General features: G+C 42.1%; 1 protein-coding gene across 1 annotated transcript in view; it reads right to left on the reverse strand.

Annotated features, from left to right (window-relative positions):
• Positions 1–814: 814 nt before the first annotated feature.
• NIPAL2 (NIPA like domain containing 2) overlaps positions 815–22667 on the reverse strand; it is a 49684-nt gene continuing 27831 nt past the window's right edge. The window contains exons 4-11 of the mRNA XM_009978031.2: positions 19328–19387; positions 17194–17315; positions 10984–11080; positions 6946–7081; positions 4447–4535; positions 2656–2719; positions 1225–1319; positions 815–909 (exon numbers count right to left, since the gene is read on the reverse strand). Coding sequence (XP_009976333.2) covers positions 815–909; positions 1225–1319; positions 2656–2719; positions 4447–4535; positions 6946–7081; positions 10984–11080; positions 17194–17315; positions 19328–19387 — 758 coding nt within the window. The remainder of the gene's footprint in view (positions 910–1224; positions 1320–2655; positions 2720–4446; positions 4536–6945; positions 7082–10983; positions 11081–17193; positions 17316–19327; positions 19388–22667) is intronic.

Raw genomic sequence — 22667 nt, forward strand, 5'->3', positions numbered from 1 at the left:
CTTCACTAAGACCTTGTTTTCCTGAAAACAGAGGCTAAACGTCAGGCTAGACTATACTCACAGATAGTACAGCCCAGCCCAGTCCAGCCCAGTGCACCAGACTCACCTGTGAAGATGTAAAATGTCAAGTGTAGTTCCCTAGCTCTGCCCTGGCTGGGCACCATGAATGTGTGCATGTGTGCAAGTGCCTATGTTTATGGCAAATGGTCTCTTCCTTCCCCCTCCTCGAACAAGTGTTTATTTCCTCGGAAGACAAGAAAATTCGTCTAATGGCAGAAGATAATCAGGATTTTCCCTCTACACATAACATAAAATACTCTGTGTGTACATATTTGTGTATACTGTATAGATGCCCACAGTTTTGACTCCTGGACAGGAAGGATCAGATTTTTAAAGGTATTATACAAATAGTAGGGTACTTTGGAGTAACTTATGAAAATTCTTCTCATTTGCACCTTTGTCTCTAAGCATCTACATAGACATGGGGGGTTTCAAAGAGGAATTTTTATAATCCTGTTCTGTGCCTATTAGCATTTCAAGGCAATTAAAACTCTAAAAATATCCCCAAGGAGCACTGATGCTAGGAGAATGTTCAGTTTCATTAAGGGTTATTTAGTTTTTCTTAAGGTTTCCTTTATCTTCAGAACACATTTGCAACAGCCATGGGATAAATTACGTAGGATTAAATAATACTGTGACTCATCAACATACAGGAGTTCAATGTATACTTGAATATGTTCCACGAAAAGGTCCTGCTGATCCTTGTTCCAGTGGTGTTCTTCCCGTTAATTGGCAAGTAAGGTGCTTTCTTCTTTCAGCTTTGACTTTTCACCGAGTCACGTTCATTATTCAAAGTGCCATAGAGTGAACTGTGAGAATCTGGTTGTATTTTGCCTGTCAATTTTTGTCCTAAGGAAACGGGGTGAGAGAAGGGAAAAACAACAACTCTGTGAAGAATTTTAATAAAACAAATCCCCCACCAATCCATCTTTTAAACATTCTTTGCTCCAGTAATCATTGTTTTCATTTGACTGGTTGTAACAATAGCTTGGAAAAACTCTGAAAAATTCTTTGAAAAATCTGTTGGGAACAGGAATAGAAAATAAGAGAACAGTATATTTATTAAATATGACCAGAGCACATTTATGACTCAACTCTCCTAGGCCATCCCATTATCTGATATCTCATTTTTAAACAGAGAGACAGAAAAAAAGCCCTACTTACCAGGAATATGTCCACAGTCAATAAAAGGAATTTGTAAATGCTCCTCTTTTTTATTTCTTGCAATTACAAATACACCAAGGAAAGATAGGAGACACCTGCAAAATAACAGTGGCATAGTATCATTAGAAACAGTTCACTGCATCTGAGATGAGAATTTCTTTCCAAGTTTCTTTTTCAAGGACTTCCAAAGCCAAGCTGCTCAGTTTATAAAAAAACTTTTCTTCCTGGCAGCTCTATAAATTCAGCTTGAGCTCCCTTTTGATCCAGTTTTTGCCTTCTGAAGCTTTATTATCAGTTCCAAAGGCTCCGCAGGCAAAATTACACTTTCCACAATATATACTAAATCAAATGCCTGTGAGTGTGAGACTACAGCGTTTGAATCCCTGAGCAAATCTTCACAGAGCGCCTAAGCTAGCATTCTAGCATTTGCAATTTCATTAACAACTTGGTCTAGCTGCAGACAATCAACATCTCTGTTGTTTTTCTCTTTTGACTGTGTGTCTCAGGGGCAAGCTGCAAGCCAGGGGCAGTGAGAAACTGCTATGCTTGGATAAATCTTCTATCCGCTCTGTGTTGGACACACAACCACTAATTCCGGCCTGCCAAAGACATGGGCTGAATTTGCTCATCTCCATTTTCTGTCACTTTTCCTGCAGTCAAACAAGATAGCTGTTGTGTGCACCTACTCCGGTCCGACTGCAGAGCATGAAGACGTCTGTAGCTATCAAGCCCCTTTATTTGACAGCACTGTGGCAAGACACCTCCAGCAGTTCTAGGAGACGCTTTTAACCATCTCACACCTGTTATCAAGTAACTGTCACCTGTCCCTTGAGTTGTTACAGTGCCGGTAGCCCACAGAAGCTGTTCTCACAACATCTAGACCCTTCTTCAAACATTTATTGTTAACAGCTTCTTAGCGTGCTCTGAATTTTCCACAGTGTCCTTGCTGTGTCTTTCTAGGCACAGGAAGATGATGGAGAGATATTATAGCACTGCCTCGTAGGCAAGCAACTCATGTAATTGCCCACGCCTAATGGCAGCGAAGACCAGCCGGACATGCAAGTGGAAGGTAACATGGGAGGAGATTTCTCACAGTTGTAAAAGCACCCTCTATAATGTGATCTTTGGCGGAGAGCAGTGATTTCTCCTTCCTGCTGGAGGAACACATGCTGCTGGTTTTTCATTCCATCATGAGATTAGTAGTTCATAAGTGTCTCACATTTTTACATATTTGGATTGAAAACCAGGCCTTCAAACTCCCAAAACACAGACATTAATCTTTCCTTTAATGTTTTTTTATCCTACTATAATGGCTATTCCATAATACTTTAATAACAAGACGGGTTTCTTCTTACTGAGAAAAAAAGGGATTCTGCAAGCTGATGCTGTTTCAGTACAAACGTTATACAGATTTTAGGCCGATACACTTACCCGAACAGAAACATGAACACGCTCAGCAAAGCTGCACTTTGGAATTCCCGATAAAATATGACCCCTGGAATGTGACAGAAACAAGAATTGCAGATCTTGACTGGCTTCCAAGTGATATGAATCACAGCTGGGAGGGTCAGGAGCAGTGTCATGCTCAAATGGAGCAAAAAAAATCCCAAATAAGGTATTAATGCACATTGTGATGGGTTCACTTGATGTGCCCATATTCCATTATCTAGGCTTTCTCAAGACACAGCATGGGACTGGAGAAGATACAGTCTATCAGGCTGGAACATGTGCTGTGTCAGTAAGTGCACAGATTCAGGTATCTTTTGCATTGTCAGCAACAGTTTTTAAGCAGGTCAAACTCAAGGTCTTATTCACAACCAGAGTCATAGCAACATAGCTCACAGGTTCTTCATGGATTTTGTTAAGCCACTCCAACAGACCACGTGGACATCTTAACTCCAATTGGGAACAGGTTTTCGGTAACTAGCTGTATCCCTGATATTTACACCAAGTTAAGGGCTCCAGCAGCCAAGTTTTCAAAATCTTTCTGGCTAAAGGGATCACTAGCTCTTTCTGGTCACCCCTCTTCTAGGAATTAGCACCTCTGCAGTGGAGGTGACAGAACCAGATGTGTGTCTGGATCTCAGCTGCCCCAATTCACAGCCAAGTATATTAGCTTTAAACCACTGATGAGCATAGTTTCGCTTAGAAATGCCGGAGTGTGAACCAGAGCAGCTGAAGTGTGACTGTATCTTCAAAGGCTGTAACTTGGGATGGGGGAATCAAGAGATGAGGTATCTTCTTGCACCCCAGCAAGATTCAGCAGAGGTTGTTCTTCTAAGCTCTACGCTGGTTTGACTAACCTGGTGCAAATGCATGTGTATCCAGTCTCAAAGCTATTAAGCCAGTCCTGAATAGGTACTTGATCTTTTAAGGAGGCACAAGGCCAAATTCTCCATATGGTCACAAGAACGCAAGCCCCTTTTGGCACCAGTCTCCTCTCAGTCACAGAGTGTAGGTCTCTTCTAACACAGGTGCTGAGGCAATCTGTGTGTGAAGCTAACTCTCCTTCTCATTAATGGCAGCTCTGCATGAGAAACTCCTGCACAGCAATGACAGGAAAGCCTCCAGTGTGTGCTAAAATGAGTCATAAATGTTCTAACAACATGATCATTTTGGCTCATTGCTGATACAGCATCACAGTTGTCCTCCCTGCTTGTGTTTTTACGCTGCGCACCATTTCCAAGATTTGCAGTCTCTCTTTAACAATGCTGAGTTCAAAGTTCTCACCCAGAATAAAATGTTAAATGCTTAAAAGGTCTTTGGAGTCATTTTATTTCCTTCACTTAACCTAGAATTCCACCTTCTGAAATGGAACATACACTAACTACTACGAAACACAGCTGGTTGTCATTTGAGTAGTTTGCCAGGCTGTTAAAATTACTCTACCAGTTCGGACATAGAGAGGCTGGTGTGCACATGGGAAACGCATTTACTGGATGTCAAGATGAGGCTCGAATAAATGCAGGTACTTCTAATAAGCAGTAAGGCACAGCAAACCGTACATGTCAATTCTGGAAATGCTAGAATTTGATTAGCTTTATTTTGCTTCAAATGTTGTGAACTTACTCATTTTTCAGAACTTAAACACCTGTCACTGAGGAAAAACAACTTTTTTATGAAGACAACATGACTGGTTTTCATTCCTGTTCACAGACAGTAATTCTTGAAAACCTAATGTTTAGAAAATCATTCTGTAGAGGAAGAAGGCCAGAAACAAACCTGAAATGATGGCACTGGTGGTGAACAACACAAAATTAATAGGCACAACTTCTGTCGCTTCGTACAGATGTGTTGCTTGATTCAAGAATCTGGAAGACAAGTGTTATTGCACCTCATGTCTACAAGAGGCTCATTGCATTTTAAGTCAGGTTAAGCCACTTTATGTCAGTTTAACAGTAAGTGTGACCATTTCTTACCACAACAGCAAGTAGCCCTGGACAGACGTGTATGTGTACTTAGTTTACCTTCTGGTTTTGACTCTGCAGAGTACAAATAGGCAAAAGCAGGAAGATTGGCACGGATTCTTCTGGCCATAGGCTGTCATTGGAGATTCCTTTGAAGCACTGTTGGAAAAAATTTGTCTGCCACAGATAAGGGAGGAATGCTAGGGTATTACTGCTTATGGTCTGCATCGATTCTTGGAAGCAGTGCTGCCTGCGATCAGCCAGGGACAAGTTGCTCTAATTTAAACAGGTTGTATAAGGGTGTGTTTCCAGCACGAGCATGAACATGCGAGTTCTTGTAGGAACTGTTTCACTTTGCTGAAGTCCACATTGCTGCTACTGCTCAATCCAACTCGGCAAAAACACGTATTTGTATGTTTGCCCATGCAATCATACCGCAGACACACTCTGTCCTGCCGGGAAAGTCCAGGAAGGAGGCTCCAAGGCTGTGCTCCTTGGGTCGGAAACTCTCCGCTGTGCTCCTCAGAAAGGTAACACAAATTCTCACCAGAATCATGACCAAGAGCGTGCAGGACCCCAGGAGCGTACACTGCACACAAACCTGCAGGACTGAGGCACTGGGCCATGGAGCAGCCTGCGCAGTCTGCATCAGCAGATGAAAAAGGCAAAACAATTAACCCACTTGTACGGAGACCACAGCTATCAACGTTTACCCATAGGGTGATGAATCATGAGTGTGAAGTCTCGGATGCACCAGCAGATACTCTGTTACGTGAATGGTGCATTTCAGACTGAAAGAGAAAAATCAGGAGGCTGCAGAGTGTATTCAAAACCTATAAAAAGAACCACACTTAAATGTTTCACTAGTACAATATATGTGCACAGTAAAAATCCAAACTTGGATCTGTTTTAGCCATTAAAGTAATTGCATGGTTATTTTAGCAACTGTTGAACAGTCTCCATGGCGCTTTAAAAATAAAGAAATCCTACATATCCACAGGATAGTCAGGATTTTGAAGTCATTGAAAACACCTCATTACTTTCTCCCATTTGCAACAAATTTGGTCACAGGGACTAAAACAGTGATATCAAGGCCCAGGATTGAATTCAGGATGTTGCAGCACAGGCTGTTCTGAGCTACCACACGATAGTCAAATAAAATAAGAGAGGAAACAAATAAAATGAAAAATTTAGAGTGACAGCACTGTCTGTTAGAGAATGTGTCCAACAGAGAAGAGAGAAAGAGATGCTGAGCCCAGGGAATGGAACGGGCACATTTCACTTCTGTTTTAATTTTGACCCAGCAAATCAAAGAACCAAAAACTGACAAGAAGGAGAGGTTAATTCAGCAGCTTCCTATTTACCAAGCTTTTATTTCTGAGCTGTTCTCCCAGCGAAGACAAGTTGGAGGTAAATCACTCTATAATCTGTTACAGGGGAGTTCCTGAGTCAGCCATGGAGAGTCACTGCATAATAACGCATGGACTTGCAGATTCCACATGGGAATGGTATGTTCTGCCACGAGAAAGCTGGGTTGGCTCTTCTACCGGAAAATAATCATGCAAGTAAACACTCAGACTAGCACTGGAGCAGTCTAGAGGACATTACTGAATGATGCTATCAGCATCTGAAGCAGAGGGACCAGCATAAAGGGAACGGACTCTCTGTTCAGCTGCAAGCCATATTTTACCATGCTGCCACCCCCAGCAATCTGCGAAGGCAGCATAAAACAATCACGTTACAGGCCAGAGGCCAACAGGGAAAACTCTGATGTCCCCTGCACACTAGAAGTTAACTATTTCCTAAAAAGGTACAGACATACAGGGTAGCAAAGCACAACATGCTTTAACAAGATTTAACAAGACGCAGTGAGAAAGTCAGGGTAAACCTTCTTCTTTGATCTGACGAGTGACACAAGCTAGGGAAAAGAGGTGGATAATGAGGGTAAAAGGGGTCGCTTGATTATTCAGCAATGAAGGTTGCTAGAAGTAACAATAACAACAAAATTACATAAATATAAATTTCATTTTATGAGTGCAAAACGTGCCAAAACTAGAACTAAATTTGGGAAGACCTTGTATAAAGTGGTAATGAAATGAGGTAGCATCTGTGTAATTGATAATCAATTATGAACTGAGAAATAAAGCCTAAATAAACAATATAATCAGTGTAGGCAATTCATGCATCTGACAAGGCTCTGCCAGGAATTTTGTTGCCTTTGAGTGCGACTTCAATCCAGAGTCAATATCAGTGTTGAACAAAACTGACAGATAAGTGAGTACAAAGGTTAGGAGATAAGTAGAAATTCACTTACTTGACTTGGAAAGCACAAGAAGTTGCCATTAAAATAATCATGATATAGAACACAGGATATGTCAGCTGCATTTTCCCCTTTGCAGACAGCATTATCATGCTGGCCACAGCCTTTACAGCAATGACAGTCAGAGATGCTGAAAGGGAAAAGGAGAGATTAGTAGGGCAGGATTCACAGCAGGATGTCCAAGGATCAGTGAGGGAGGAAAAGGTGCCAGGCCAGAGCCACAGGTCTGATCACCTAAAAAGACACTGAGGTAGGATTTGGACACCTAAAACCAAGTGTGTGATTTTATACACGCTCACTAAGCTGTCGCTTAAACTTAGAGTGGCCTTAACTCCATGTGTGCTTTGAGTTTTACTTTCAAATTCTTGTAGCATTGAGGTCTGCAACCCTGCATCTACCCAAAATTTCCCTGGAGTAGGTGAGGTTAGAGTCTGATAAAATCTTGCCAGGTAGGACTCCTGTGTGTAGCAGCCTGCATGTGACACCGGCAGCCTCAAATAACTCGTCACCCTTAGGATTTCTCTGCTGAGAATGGAGCTGGTCAACGCCGGGCAAAGCTGACTTTTGGTATCACATCACGAAGCATCTAACTCACCCCATGGGTTACCTACAGAGAGCAGACAACCAACATAGGGGTCTGCGTTTTATTTCAGAGGCCAGGCTTTTAAGACCATTTACTGGATTTAGCCCACAAAATAGACTACTTCAGTAGTGTGTTTTCAATCCATTTAGTCATTGTCATTGCATCACCACAAACAAATCTCAGACAGCAGGCAATGGTTTTAATACATGTCTCCAGTTCAGAGAAGTCTTGCAATACACATCTTTTAGAAAAGGGGCTGACAGTTCAGCTAAGAGTTATTTTAGATTCGCTTTTGAAGCGGGCTCTTGGTTTGTTGAAGCTAACCCAAGTAAGCTGTGATTACTGCAAGTAAAATGTAACAAATTTTAAAGAAACTAAAAATGATAAGAAGAGTCAGGGTGCGGAGATGACCTTTGAAGAAAAGTAATTAATTGTCAGGAACACTGTCCCCCAGCTGGGATCCTGTTCCAGCCTCTTCCAGGGCTGAGGAGTGTAGGATTTTGGTGGTCTGATTCATCCTCTCAGAACTGCAAAATTCAGATTGCCAAGGAGAGTTGCACTGTGGAAAAGGTTCAAGCCAAGGGCTGGGAGAAAAAGTGGAGGAAGAATAGATTCAGGTCTGTGGTTTTCATTGCAAGCATTTTTCTTATAGCAAGTCCAAAAGTTCAGGAGGAGTTCAGAAGTTGCATATATCTTGTGATGATCCTGTTAACTGTCACGAAATTCACTGTTTTCATGACAACCTTTCCACCAAGTACTTTACTTCTTGCTCTGTAATTGAAAATGGTGGAGCGGTTTAACAAACACAGCAGTAAAAGTGAGCAGAGGGGGTCAAATGCTGGCCTGCACTGGCACTAATGGTATGATAAAAAGCGAAAAAATACACTCAAGCCCCATCAAGAAGCCTACAGAAAAACTGAGATTTGCACTCTAACATGGGGGAGCTGTTATTTTAAAAGAACACTTACAGGTAAAAATTAGTAGTTTGAACAGTCCAACTAAAGGTAAAGAGGCTGAAAAGCTGTTTCGGATAAAAGGGCAGTTTCCATCCCTTATGATTTTAACAAATCAGAAAAGAAAGCATAAAGGTTTTTTTTTGTTTTGCTTTGGTTTTATTGAAGAGTGGAATAATCTTATAACTAAAGTAGCCCTGAAATAAGTTTCAAAATCAAGGAAAAGGTTTTCCTATCTCTGATAGAATGACCCCCACCCCAAGGCTAGTGTGACAAATGTTGTCACCTTCCAGCTGTTAGGGCAGGAAACTCAGAAATCCCACTGTAATCTGAAATTCGTAATGACAGCAGCGCTCATATCCAGTGAAACAAAGGCCGCCCTCTCTTTAAAGAAACCTTTCTACATTTCATTTGCATCTGTACAAACTCTCCACCAGGAATGAATCTGTGCAGACATGAGAAAAAGTAGAACTCCCTTCCACAAGCTGCCACAGACACCCCAAGCCCTATCCACCCCTCTTGCAGCCAGAGCCTTCCGAGAGTAGTGTGTGTGTCAGACGGCTGGGAGCAAAGCTGCTGAGCCTTCTCTCGGCTCCTCATCACTTTGCTCAGCAGAAAGACCAGAGAGCAAGCAGAGGGCTCCAAGTGTAGCTTTGTGGTGACTGCCAGGCACCAGGATGGCTGCAGGAACGGGAGCCAGCCATAGTTCTGGGTTTCCTGCTCAAGAGAAATGTCAGTATTTCAAAAGTTCCCATGAAGCAGGATTTGTTTGTTTGTGTCTTGTTTAATAGGACAGACATAATGACACATTTTTCCTGAAGCTGCATATGCTCACCAAAACCTCAGCAGCCACCAGCTGAAATTGTTATTTTTGGTTGAGTGCAGCCTGACCACCAAACTGCAGTTGGTGCCTGCTGTGGCATGGGTTTGCAACCCTGCTGCTGTTCAGCAGCTCCATGCGCCCCTTTGGCACCAGTGGCATCAGAGCTGGCAGGTTCCATGCCAAAATAAGCACATGGGGCTACGCAGCCCAATGGCCCAGACCTCCTGGAGTCATGTGTTGACTTCGCTTGGGGCAGCCGTCATGATGGGTCTGCCCAGAACTGCAGCATTCAAGTATTGAAGCCCATCTGGGGATCTTAGGCTTCCAGTTATACAAGGAGGCTGGACCTCCTCATTGCTTATGACCACACAGTGCTTCATGCTCCTCATGGCAGGGTTGGAGGCTGCAGAGCAGCTCAAGCGAACTCTGCCAAAGTTCCCAGGCTCGATGCTAGGAGCTGAGGAATGGCTGGACTCACACTTCACTCCTCCAAACCAAGAGCAGTCAGTTAGAACTAAGGCTTTTGGGGTCCTTCCATCTCTGCCTTATGTAGGGAGCATGGAAATCCTTCAAGGCTTCTGAAGAGCTACAGATCCTAATGTGCCTAGCACTGGGAAATTTAAATGGGAAGACAGTCCCGAAACAGTTGATCCAAAAGTCTGAGTTTTTCAGCTGGTTAAGAAACCAGGCAGGGATCTGAAGGAAAGCAGTTAATAAATCTGTGAGGGTTTTTCACATTCAGTTAAATATAAATTGTGTAACTAGAAAACTTCGGTGAAATTCTGTTTTATCAAAATGCTCATGACCAGCTCTATTAGAAATGTACTTTATAAGTCTCTGCAGATTGATGCATGCACTCGTTAAACTCAGTGAAAATATAATCATTGACTTCAATGGCACAGTGCAAGCACCTTTCGCTTCAACCACAGAAATGTGGTGTCCTATCAGGATTTCGTGGTGAAGCAACAAGACAAGGAAGGGAGAAGATATGAGGTGGTGATAAATTCTTAACATATGCCTGCAGGTGGTGGAGCTCTAGAGATGGCCTCCTGACATTTTTCAAAACTGATTCAAGTTTAACTTTATTGAAAGCTGCTTGATAAAATAATCTCCCTTTTTTTCGTGAGTATTGATTGAAGGCAAACTTCAGTGGCCCACTGCGTTCTTGTTATGCTTCTGGAAATGTGGTAAGGTACAAAATGTGACATATGCAATTAGGCATAGCTAATTCAATTAAAAATTTCTGTATAGTCACAGCATATCACTGCATTTGCTTACAGAGTGCTCACAAGGTCTTAAGCTGCTCTGTTTTAAAGAACTGATTTTCACAGCTAGTCTGCTCTCCAAAAGAAGGTTTCAAACTGTCCTCTTTCCCACGATCTAAAGCTAAAGTGTTGTTTAAAAAAACCTTCAGAATACATTTGCACACAGCATAGTAATTTCAGGGAATGTGTAAAAAGAAATAGTCCTAGCATTGACCATAGAAACTGTGTTTCCTATCAGACTTTTCTCTTCAAAAAGAGAGTACAGTAAAAATCATGTGAAATGTTTCAATGATTCTCCCTCAGCATACTGCTTTGAAATGTCCCTAATCAAAACTAGCTGGGGAGACTGAGTGACAAGGAATTAAAAAGTAATAGACAGGAACATTAAAGTGAATAATACATTCTTACCCAGTAGTGCTACCATCATTAGCAAAACCATGATGTGCTTCACAGCCTTTCTTTTGTAAAAATAAAGGAGAATGCAGAATGTAATAATTTCTAAGATCTAAAAATGAAAGGGAAGAAAGTTTGAGCTGTGAAACTATGTAATAAATGCTTCATTCAAAGTCTTTGAGATGTCACATTAGTTTGCTCTGCTCTAACAGTTCAAAGGAGAATTACTTTATTAAGCATCTTTTGCTAAAAACTAACCTTATTACCAGCTGACTAGGCTATCAAACAATTCTTGTAATTTATCTTTCCCATTATAGTAAAAGTTAAACTTTGGGCATTTCTTGTTTCTTTAGTTTTTCTTTTTGCACTTATAGCTAAATTTTGTCTCTGATAGCAGTGTGAAGAATTTTAATGTGACAGCAAAGATACTCATGTTTATTGGTAATAATTCTTACAGAAACTCTTTATAATTCTTATGGAGTAAAGCACTTACCTGGAGGAACAGCAGTCTCTCATTCTAGCTATGGTACTCCTAGTGTCACTCTGTGTGACATGCAAGCTGATTTTTGCTACTCTCTTTGCCCTTCTCCCCAGTCCTACTGAAAAAAATCCCCCCAAACACCGTCTTCTTCAAATTTTCTGCTATACGTCATAAAGAGGAAAACATTTATTTCATGTGATGGTTCTCAAATCACAGGTACCTGTCAGGAGCTTACCTTGAAAAGCTCAATGACCTACTAGCAGACCACACTGCAGTGCAGGACATCCGCAGTTGCTGAAGCAGCTTTACCTACCCTGTTAACTGTCCAGACTTGCTCTTTCAATAACATCTGACAGCTTAATGACAGATAGTTGAATTTACTGACTTGCTGTTACTGTGTCTCTTTGCTGATTCCCTTAGTAACTCTTGCCTTTTGCCAGTGTAATGCCATTTCTGCATCATCGGCTCAGCAGAACCTCCCTACCACCCAGGTCACCGCTAAGCTTTACTCTGTGCTGGATAGCCAGGCAGGGAAAATGGCTTCAGAGAGTGACAGTTTCCATGTCCGAAGCATCTCAAAAGCATGGGTATTCTCCCTCCTACCCATGGCATAAGGCAGTTGCCTGAACGCCCCTCCATGCCTAAAGAAAACAGCAAGTGCAAGAGCCAAAAAGCTGCTGTGAAGCCCAGGAAACTTCTGAAAGCCAGGATAATGGACCTCAGCACTGAGAGGTGCTCAGAAGCCTGGGAGCCTTAGAGACTGCATGGAGAAAGAAGTTCAGTTGTGCATGTAGGAAAGTAATCAAATGGAGGAAATAGGACAGAAAATGAGATTGTCATCACTACTGAATCTGTTTATTGTCATTTTCACCAACAAAACAAGCTGTAGAAAAATCTCATGTCTATCTCCTTGGTTTCGTCACCAACATACTATTTTATATTTTATAATGCCACTCCACTCTTAAAACAGCAGTCACCATAAGGCAGCACTAGACTCGAAAAGACCTGGGGGTTGCGCTGATGAAGTTTCCAAAGAAGTGACTGAGTGGTTGCTAGCAGCGGTTATATAATGTAACAGAGCCAATTTCTTATTTTGGAGAGTGACTGCAGCAGGAAGGCAGTCATCAGCTACATTCAGATATGCTAAAATTCTCTACCACACTCACATCTCCCCCAGTTTAGTAGTGTTTAAAAATATGAACAGCACATAATTATGCCTCAATTCATTTTTTATTTACTTTCACATTGATCCCTTGCTCCCAAAGACAACCAAGATACAATTGCATCTCAGAACATTACAAACACAAATTTGGGTTTTATACCACCTTTCTTTTAAAAAATGTCACATATTTATCACAAGATTAAAAGAAAAAAAGCAAACTGCTTTTCTTTTTCTTGTTATAAAATGTGTTGAATAGAATAAAGCATTTTGTTGTTGGTTAAAAAACTGCATTCCTGCACTAATCCTTGTTTAATAATCTTTGCAGTCTCTTGTGGAGTGCTGGTCTCACCTCCCTCTAGGGTGACATTCCTCCCCCCAGGCTTGCACCCAGAGGTGAAAGCTGGGCCATCAGATGGTAGAAAAGAGGCCTTTGCTTCAGTCTCACAGTGAGTAACTTGACCAGCCTCCCCAGCTTTATTTGACAATGTAGCACTGAGTATGTCTAAATCAGGAACCATGGCAGAAGTCACGTTAAGATCTGCAGACACGTGAGTTCACCTTGGCCTCCCTGTGGAAAACTACAACATGGTTTTGAGGGAAGTCGAGAGGAGAAGTGAAGGTAACAGGTTGGTTTGCTCTTCCTGCCACTGGCAAAAACATCTTAGGGCCTGAAGGGAATATTGCATGATCAGGCTGCAGCTACAAGAGCCTCCAAATAGCTTCAGTCACTATTTTGACAGTGAACAATTGCTAAAAGAATGGAAGAAAGCTGTGCTAAATAAATATTCCGCACATGGAAAGGTACCCAGGCTAAGAAAGAAGTTCCAGAGATGTCCCAGGTATCATCTTCCACAACACGCCAGTTCAGGACCGGCACATGGGATGGTGTGATGGGGATGGGGCCATGGCACCAGGTGACACAGCACAGTGAGATCTTATATCCTCCAGTGCAAACCTCAGCGCCAATCACCTCTCCCACACCCTTGGACTGGTTGCCACAGTGTGTGCAGAAGCCCATGAGACAGACCTACTGTAGGCAGCCAGCTACATCTCAGGTGTTGATTCATTTTATATCCCCTAGACAACTTTAACCATAATGCCAACAGAGGGAAGCACCATCATCTGCTGTGTCACTTAGATTTCAAACTACACACGAACAATCATCCAAAAACGAGCCCAGGGACAGTCACTGACTCAAACCGCTCCATCGCACCAGCCCTGGCACTCCTCTCCCTCTTCCCCCTCACTCCGACCCCCAGAGTGGCAGTTAGTACCAAGCACCACCGACCTCGACTGAGCCAAATCATTGTTGCTGGCTCTGTCCGTCAGTCCTTCGTTAGCCCTTATTCTGTCATCAGCTCTTCTCTTGCTACAGCTGCCATAAAGCTCCACCATCATCTTCTCCTGTTTAAAGGCAAACAAATCCACCAAGAAGACTCACTTCTGAAAGGAAACAGCCAAGTAAAACCATCAAAAGGACAAAAAAGAATCCCTGATGGCAGCTCTGGAAGGGGTGCACAGGTCTGTGTGCTTGGCTGCTTCTGCCTCCTGGGGAAGGCCCAAGAGCAGCAGAGGTGTAGGCCCAGAGATGGCAGTCCTGTGGCCAAACCTGGGAAGAAAGCTGATGTTTGCTTTTCAGGGCTGTTATTTGAGTGTACTCAGCTCTGTCAAGTCTCGCACGCTAAGCATGAAATTCAAACAATTAATTCTCACCTTGTGCCACCCAGCAGCCAAACTATCCTTCCATGGTTCTCTGCTGCTCAGTGACCCACCAACAGGTCACCTTTAATCACAAGACAAGGGAGAGGCATTGAGTCACACTGCAAGCAGAGTGCTTGGCTCCTACCAGGACCTCACACAAACAGGGATCCTACTGGGGTGCCCCAACTGTTTCCTGAAAATGGCCCAAAATAGTGCTCACTCTCATAGTTGATAGCTGTGCTACTGTTAAATCCAAAATCCAGGAATGGGAGGTGCATATATTGTACCAGCTTCACATATTCTGTTTAGAGGAATTGAAAGAACTCAACATACTTACAATAATTTTTGCTATTACAATTAATCTCTACTGAAGTCTCATCAAGCCCACATCTCATCAACACTTTTTGTATAATCACGATGTTTTCTATATTTCTAAGCATTACCAGAAGGCACCAGAACAAAATACCACATTGTCTGCCTCAACTGCTTTTCTGGGATATACAGCAACATAGGAAACAATGAACCAGGAGGGTCTTCTAGGCACTTTGAAGGAAAAGCAGAAATGCTTTGAATGTGATTTTACAGAGATGAAATATTAACAACCCAATACTCACTACGCTTCTGTTTAGGGAAACCTAAGAGCTTCATCTATAATTGATGTCTTCTGTAGTGACTCAAAGCGCACATAAGCAAAAGAGAAAGAAAACAAGCCAAGATAGTTGTTCTTGCTCAGACATGATTATGCTACTGCAAAGTCTTGGAAGGTGACTCAAAGTTGTCTCATGGGGGAGCTAGAGTGTATTTCTGCAGAGCTCCTCTGATGCCAGTGGAGCGCCACGTGGGGATGGTTTATCACTTCAGGGGTACTTTTAGAAAGATTGTTGGACTGCATTATGCTGCTGTACTGTCTCCTTACTATATATTTATACTGGAAACTGCAACTTCTGCTGTGTTTTTTTATATCTCAGCAGCGAACCTGTGCTAGGCATTTTACAAACAATTATGAAGAGCTAGATCCCTGCCCAAAGAGAATGTTTACAGCAGGGTTTGCTTGAACTTCCAGCAGTATACCAGGATAATAAGGCTGGTATCTCAGAGTCTTTTGTGGAGCCTTTCAATCCTCCCTCTTCTTTGGACAGAAGAAGCTCAAACCAGATGAATCGAAGGAGCAGAAGGAACAAATAAAGCTTGATATGTTGTTGAATCAACAAGATTTGATGTGTACTTGCTCCACCCTCCCGTACAACCCATGGTGTACATGTCAAATTGGATGCTGGCTGAGGCAGGGAAAAGAGAAAAGAGGGGAAATAAAGTCCAGGGGTTACCTACCACCTCCTCATAATGTCTCCTAAGAAAAATACTGCACAATCTTCCTAGATATTCAACTGTGTTCTTACTAACTTTTCCTGAAACAAAGTCAAAAAGGTTCTCAGAAGGGGAAAAGCCCTTTTCCAGCATGCTATTTGTTTTAAGAAAATGTGAATAGCATACGGCACAGAAATTTCTGGTGTCACGGGGCGTGAATGGGGAGTTTTCTCCATCCACCACGTCTACAAAAATGACTGAGTCAGCAATTTAAAATCCTTGCCTAAAATGCCAGGCTATTTTAGTATCTACAGGTGGAACCGCATTCAGTAGGATAGAGGGTCCTCCAGTGAGCACCAAGACCCCTTTTCTGAACCCCTTCCTAAAGAAGTCCTTCTCCATCTGTTGATTACATAGATTTACTGAAGCTTTTGGTCAGGCTGAGGCTACCTTTACTGAGCATCCCAAAACTCTTGGGCATTGCCTTCAAAAGCCTCTCTACTGCCTGATTGAAAGTGCACGTTGTGATTTATGTAGCATGATCTTTAATTTCTTCCACTGAGCTGTATCACCATCTTTCAGGAGCTTTTAAAATGCACAAAAAATTTGAGCAAGAGGATCAGCATTTTTTTGCGGTAGCATATACTTTCTGCTTAATCGGTAGTCTTGTGGGTAGTTAGAGGTATGTAAAGTCTGCAGGTTGGCTAAAAAGTTAAGGTCCTAAAACTGTCTACTCAGTGGCTTCCTAACTGAGCTTCCTACTGAGAAAAGCCTGGGCACTAATGGTGTAACTCAGTGAGTCACTGTACTGGGAAAAAAGTAACTGATTCTGAAGCTTCTATGTTGCATCTTTTACATTAAGCTAGAGGAACAAATTTTCAGCATTCCAGAGGAAAAGAGACAGAGAAATTCCTCCTACTCACTCTGGTCTTCTTCCTGATGCTAATTAAATACATCAAAGACGACGTATGCTATTTGAAGTTTGTATACAGATACTTTAGTCACAATGGTATTTTTGTACTTGAATTCAAACTCAGGTTCAGATTAACCAGAGTGGCAGTGAAGCAGGCCGCTTCTCCACATCTCAACTCCATACAAAGCTCCTTTCAGTCAGGCTTGACAGCATGGAGATAAAACAGAGTGATGTGAAAGCAAAAAAGCAGGACCAAGAGCATATACAGCTTGATTTTTAAAAGCACAAGTCCCTCACGCTTCAGAAAAGCACCATAACTTAGATGTACATGCAGACAGTGTGGCATGAACACATATACAGGAAATATAAACAGTGCCAATATTTAGGTTTTCCCTCAAGCCCATCAAAACTCAAAATCTTTCCATTCTTGTTAATCCTGCACAACTGTGACTTTCGCCTAGCATGTAGTTCAAAATATCTTTTGGTTCAGCATATTTTCAGCTTGGGGACTGGGGTGATGACCCAGAGCCTTGCTCTCTCTCCTATGAAAATCACATAATTTATCTTCAGGAGCAGTTTTTCTGCCACTAATTCATAATGCTGCAAAAATCCCAATAACCCAAGTTTTTCTGGTTTAGGGAGAAGTATAAATCAGATACTCACCGAATATACCAAAAAAGGCCAGCTTACTAAGTAATTCTGTACTTGTCTTGCTGTGAGCTCTTGGGGTTCATTTGGAGCGAATACTACCAACAAGTATGTCCCTGTTACTGTCAGTGTTCCTCCTGTAAAGAAAAGGACACATTATTTTGGTAATACAATATTTAGTAATCATTGTAATCCTTGCTCTGTAGTTGGTTTGGAAAGTTTCTGGAAGAAAATTCTAAGTCCGTTTAACCAGATCTGGGGTTAGGTAATTAGGTTGCCTTGCACTTGTGGTCTTACCTAGTGTAATTTTTACTAAAGACTCAAAGGATTTTGGAAATATGAAAAAAGGTGTCAGTAGAGCCTCATGAATTAGGGTTCCAACTCAGCAATGCATTTTCAAATATTCTCAATTCTAATACCACGTGCATGACAAAGGAGAATCAATCCTTCGTATTTCTCACAGGCGCAAAGCAGGTCACATAAATTTATCCTAAACTGAAAAGACGAGTTGCTTACTTGCAACTGCCTCTGGCTGAGGCAGATAGCTAGATCATTAACCAACATAAATAAACATAACTCTCCCGAAGTCAGTGCGGCCACAAAGATCTGCACCAGCTATGGACATGCCCTGGAATCATTAGGCACAGCACATGTGTTCCTATCCAATGCTTATGTGAAGTTCTCATGAAGCCAATAGTTTAGCCGCTCCATGTTGTATTTGCAGACCTATGAACTGTTTTATAAAAGGTTGATTTGCAAAAGACTGTTCAGCCATTAGATTGCCAGGGCCCCTTTTCAAGGTCGAACTTGCATTATTGCGCTTTTAATGAAAAACTGGGAGTTCTGCCTTGTGGACAGCCAGCTGACAAACACAGATGTTCATCAAGGTATCATTGATACCTCAATGCGCTGATCATGAGCCTATGAACTGTATTGGATTAAGGAAGATACTAGCTAATCAATTATTTTTTTCAAGTAATCTTTAAAATTGTTGGCAAACCTATAAATCGGTGTGGAATACAAGGCTCAGGAATACAAAACAAAGCACATCCGGAGGGCTTTGCTGGCACTGCTATCGCACACAATTCCTTTAGAAAAGCAGAACTGTTCTATATTTATGTGCTTGCAAAAACATCACCATATTTCCCATCATACAGCTCATTCCTACGGAATGTAGCAACATTGTTAAATCCTTCTTGCAAAGTCAAACTCACAGAAATAAAATAAATCAGTGCTGAACACTACTTAAAACAACACACAATGTATAAGGCCATAAGGGAAACATGATCAGTCAAGGGAGGGGAGATTTTGAATGTAGCAGCTGAGCTGGCAAACTTGGATCCCAAACCTAAAAAATATTATATAGTATTCCTGGAACAATACTGAACAGATCTCTCCAGAACATTCACAGGAGCAGCTGGGATGTTCTCGTTATAGTATGAACAATCAAGCCTAGACACTAGGAACCCCAAAGAAATATCAGATGCCCTGTGGCAACATCAGGTGTGCTGTCCCAGCCAAGATGGCTTGGTGTAAAGCCCAAACCCTGAAATATGCTTGTCTCTCACTATTACTGTGCTCAAGCTGGGTAGTTTTGAGATGCAAAAAAAATCTTGGACACAGACAAAAAGTTGACATGCTTTTACAGGGAAGACCATGTTTCCCAATAAAACACTTGACAACATGATTATTTGTTCTTTGAGGTGATAAAATTAATACTGAAAGGGAACTTGTCACTTTTAATTGAGCTTGAATTTTTGTGCAATGCCTATGCAGTAAGAAAAAAAAAAATTGTATATGAATGGATAACTCAATAACTTCATTGTTTTTATTAAAATTGTGTTGTACTCATAAAGATAATACTAAATACAACCTCAGAGGCAAAAATAGACAATGAAAATAAATTTGAGCAATAAAGATACACAAGGAATGAATTATGGTTATAAGAGCAGAGGATTTAGGAATGTAGTCTTTTCCACATGCATTGAAGATTCTCTCTCTTTCTGTCACTTCTTCCCAATTTTGAAAGTATCTGCCTCAAAACACTTGCTCGGGAAAGTGGGAGTGTGAAGGTGGGGGCTGCGTGAGAGTTACAGCTTGCTTAAGCATATGGCGACACACATGTCCGTATTAGCAAACGCTTACTTACCCAATATATCAGCAGCCCTCACCGTTTTCTTTAGGAATAAGACAGAAATAAATGCACCACCTAGAACAGAAATCAGAAGACATTTTTTGTATTTGCTAGAATATCAAGTGCTATAGCAAAAAGCTGCCCTGTGCCAAGTTTAAATATATCTCATGGCTGTTATTGTTGCACCATACCATGATATAACCAGCCAGGAGTCCATTCCGGCAAACAACCAACCAACCATCAGTTTTTATCAGGTTTTAAACGTATCCAGGAGGCTCCTACGTGGTTGAAGAGTTGCAATACCCTTCTCGGCTCCCACGCAGACACTGCGTAAACTGCTCTGATTCAGTCATATGTGGAAGCATCAGGAAAGCTGGGCACCGATCAGCCTTACCGTTGCACTCCCAATTTTGCGATCAACTCACTCTATGGATTTGCTCGAGGCAAACTGCCTCACAGAGGAATAAAATCCGGCTGCATTAAACTTCAGTCTATTAGAAGCTTATGAGTAGCAGCAGTACAATCGAGAGGAAGCAAGCCATAGTATTTAGTATGAACTAAGAGAGTGGTCATGAAGTCTGCAAACATGCAGGTGGAAGAACCAAGATATGTACCATACAGGAGCACTGCCCACAGTCTTCTAGAGTGACTAGTAACGAGAAAGGAGAAAAATGGAAGTGAGCACTGGAAATGACCTCCTGTTCCCTGGGCAACTCTTGCCCTTGTTCAGCTCTTGCATCTACCCTGCCAGCTCCTAGCCCTGCCTCTTTGCGATGCACAGCAGTGGTGGAGTGAGCAGCAGTAGTGGTCACGCCAGGATTTCCGGCAAGCAGCTCAGTGTGGCCATGTGCTAGAGAGGCAGAAGGGGTTGGACTTAAGATGGATGAGACTGTTGGCCACCTGGGAAAGATAGCTCTATTCCAGCACACAACATTAGAGAATCTACCTCTAATGAGAAGAAAAGAGGCTGAATAGTTCCTGTGTGAAAGAGATGAGGAAAGGCATTTGGGAAAGGTGCATTGGTAGTGTTAGATTCATTTAGAAATCTCAAAGAAAGACCCTTCCCAGGAGGGACAGTGAAGGGACATGTTGAACCTAAATCATGGGATGCTGTTACAAGAGCATCCTGCCTACAGTGTGGAATTTGTGGTTTATTCTTGCAAATAACAGTTCTACCTTTTTGCAACTGTCTTTGCCTCATTATCTCTATCGTTCTAATGGAAAATTTAATTTGTGGTTAGCTAGTAGATGTACTCTGGATAAATCTAGAGAGGTTTCTACCAAGAGGTAAACAGAGAACTGGAATTCAGAATCATGTCTCAGTTATCCAGACAGTAGAAAATCAGATACAGCAGCAGTCATAAATTTGAACTGTACCAAGAGTGATGGAGATTTATGCAAATGAATAAGCACAATAAAAGAATCTTCAACTGAAAATGCCTCACTGAAAGTAAGCTGCCTGACAGAGTTTTCTTTATTTAATGTTTCAGTGACAACTTTGCTAGAGAAAAGACACTGGTATCCAGGCAACACTGGTAATAGCAGAGCTACCTAGGTGTAGAAAAGAGAGAGGACAAAAACCACGAAAGAAGCAGTGTCAACCCAAGATAGTGCCAGAATTAATTACTGCTCTGTCTCCCTGCTGTCATAGCTCTACCAAACCCCACCTAGCCCACCCACCTAGGCAGTCATGTCACAGCAAAGACCTGTTGCTTAACAAACTGATGCCTTAGTGATTTTTTTTTTTTTTTGAGTACTCCATTGTCTGGGCTCTCCGCATTCAGCAGAGATCTAGTAAATGCAATGTAGGCTTCAATTCCAATGTTGGCATCCAATATGGGGTGAGATGAATTATGCCCAAAATTGTGCTGCCTACTCCTCTGGAGATGACACATGGCAGCTTGGGGGATCACAATCTCTAAGGCTGGCAGAAGCGCTGGAATGCAGCCAGATAATGAAACTTGTCACTCAGCCTGTCATCTGCTTTAATAATGCATCCAAATACAGCAAACTCTCCAGAGATAGCTGGTAATGCGCAAGAGATCATGAGCTTAACGGAATGTATGTATAATTAATGCTCTTTATGATGTGTAATGTGTAGAGGAATCTAAAAATAGAAGAGGTTTTGAGAATGTATACTAGACCATTTGGGATTGGAGGCATTGGCAAAAAACGAAGTAGGAGGGGAAGTGCACCAAGAAGGTGAGAAGAGTGAGACCCAGGAGAGACTCTAAACACAGAAGATAACTGTCTCTGTGAATAACCACCACAACTTCATCTGCAAAAGAAAGTTGAAGAAAGAGCAAATAAAAGCAAATGGGGTAAATTTAAACAAAGAAGCAGAGAACAGTCACACAAAACTGATGAGATGCTAGAGTACATACATGACTGATCAGCAGCAGCCTGGCAAACTCCAGCTATTACTTTCAGGTCAGAATTTTAAGCAAGTTACAGTAGCACAGCCAAGAGAGCACGGAGCACCTTGTTATTACACACTGCCCAAGACAATATTTAAATTTTGTTTTTATTTTGTTATTTTTCTGGGGTTTAAGCTCCATAAGCTTGACTTTTAAATAATCTCTTATGTTCTTCCATTTGCAGGATGGGTTTGAGCCAGGTTAAATCAAAGAAACCAAGGGCAGATCGTCTTGACACAGACAGTGGCTCACTAGAAATGATGGGCCAGAGGAGGAGGGGTATGAAGGGAGCCTGTGAGCCTCAGGAGTGCAGGCTGGCGCTTACTTGCTTTACCTTCTGCTGGCTTTGCAGCTTTCCCTGGCTGGCAAGACATACAGCAGGCAGCAAAGTGCACTCCAGGAGCCCGGTGAGAAAGACACAGCCTTCACAGCTGTTCCTTCTTCCTTAATTCCTTTGGGCTCCAACTCACAGTCTCAGATTCATTTAGCTACTTAAGATATTAACTCCTCCAGAAAAAGCGGTTTAAGACAATATGCTAGATGGCCAGCACGTTCTCCCCACCATCTCCTCTCTGCCTCGGCCTCCAAGCTGACATAGCTGTGAGCAGGAGGTTTGGTTAGGGAGCTCCTGAGTCCCTTCCAACCTCAGTTATCCTAGGACCCTGTGAATCCTTGGCAGAAGAAGGCAGATAGAGGCCACAGCTAAGCCCACCAGATAGATACATGCTTTAAAGCCCTTACTGTGTCCCAGATTCAGCTCCTAAATGCAGCCCTGCTGAAATCGTTGTGCTCCACTCCTTCCGTATCATCTCTCACACCGCAAGTGAGATGTGCCTGTCTCCCCACCTCTCCTCCTCAACACCCTCATTCTTTTCTCCCAGATAGCTTCCTCCTCATCATGATTTCACCCCTTCACTGCAGCACGAGTCTAACTTCCT

Source organism: Tauraco erythrolophus, chromosome 3 (genome assembly GCF_009769465.1).
Source record: "Tauraco erythrolophus isolate bTauEry1 chromosome 3, bTauEry1.pri, whole genome shotgun sequence".
NCBI lineage: Eukaryota > Metazoa > Chordata > Aves > Musophagiformes > Musophagidae > Tauraco > Tauraco erythrolophus.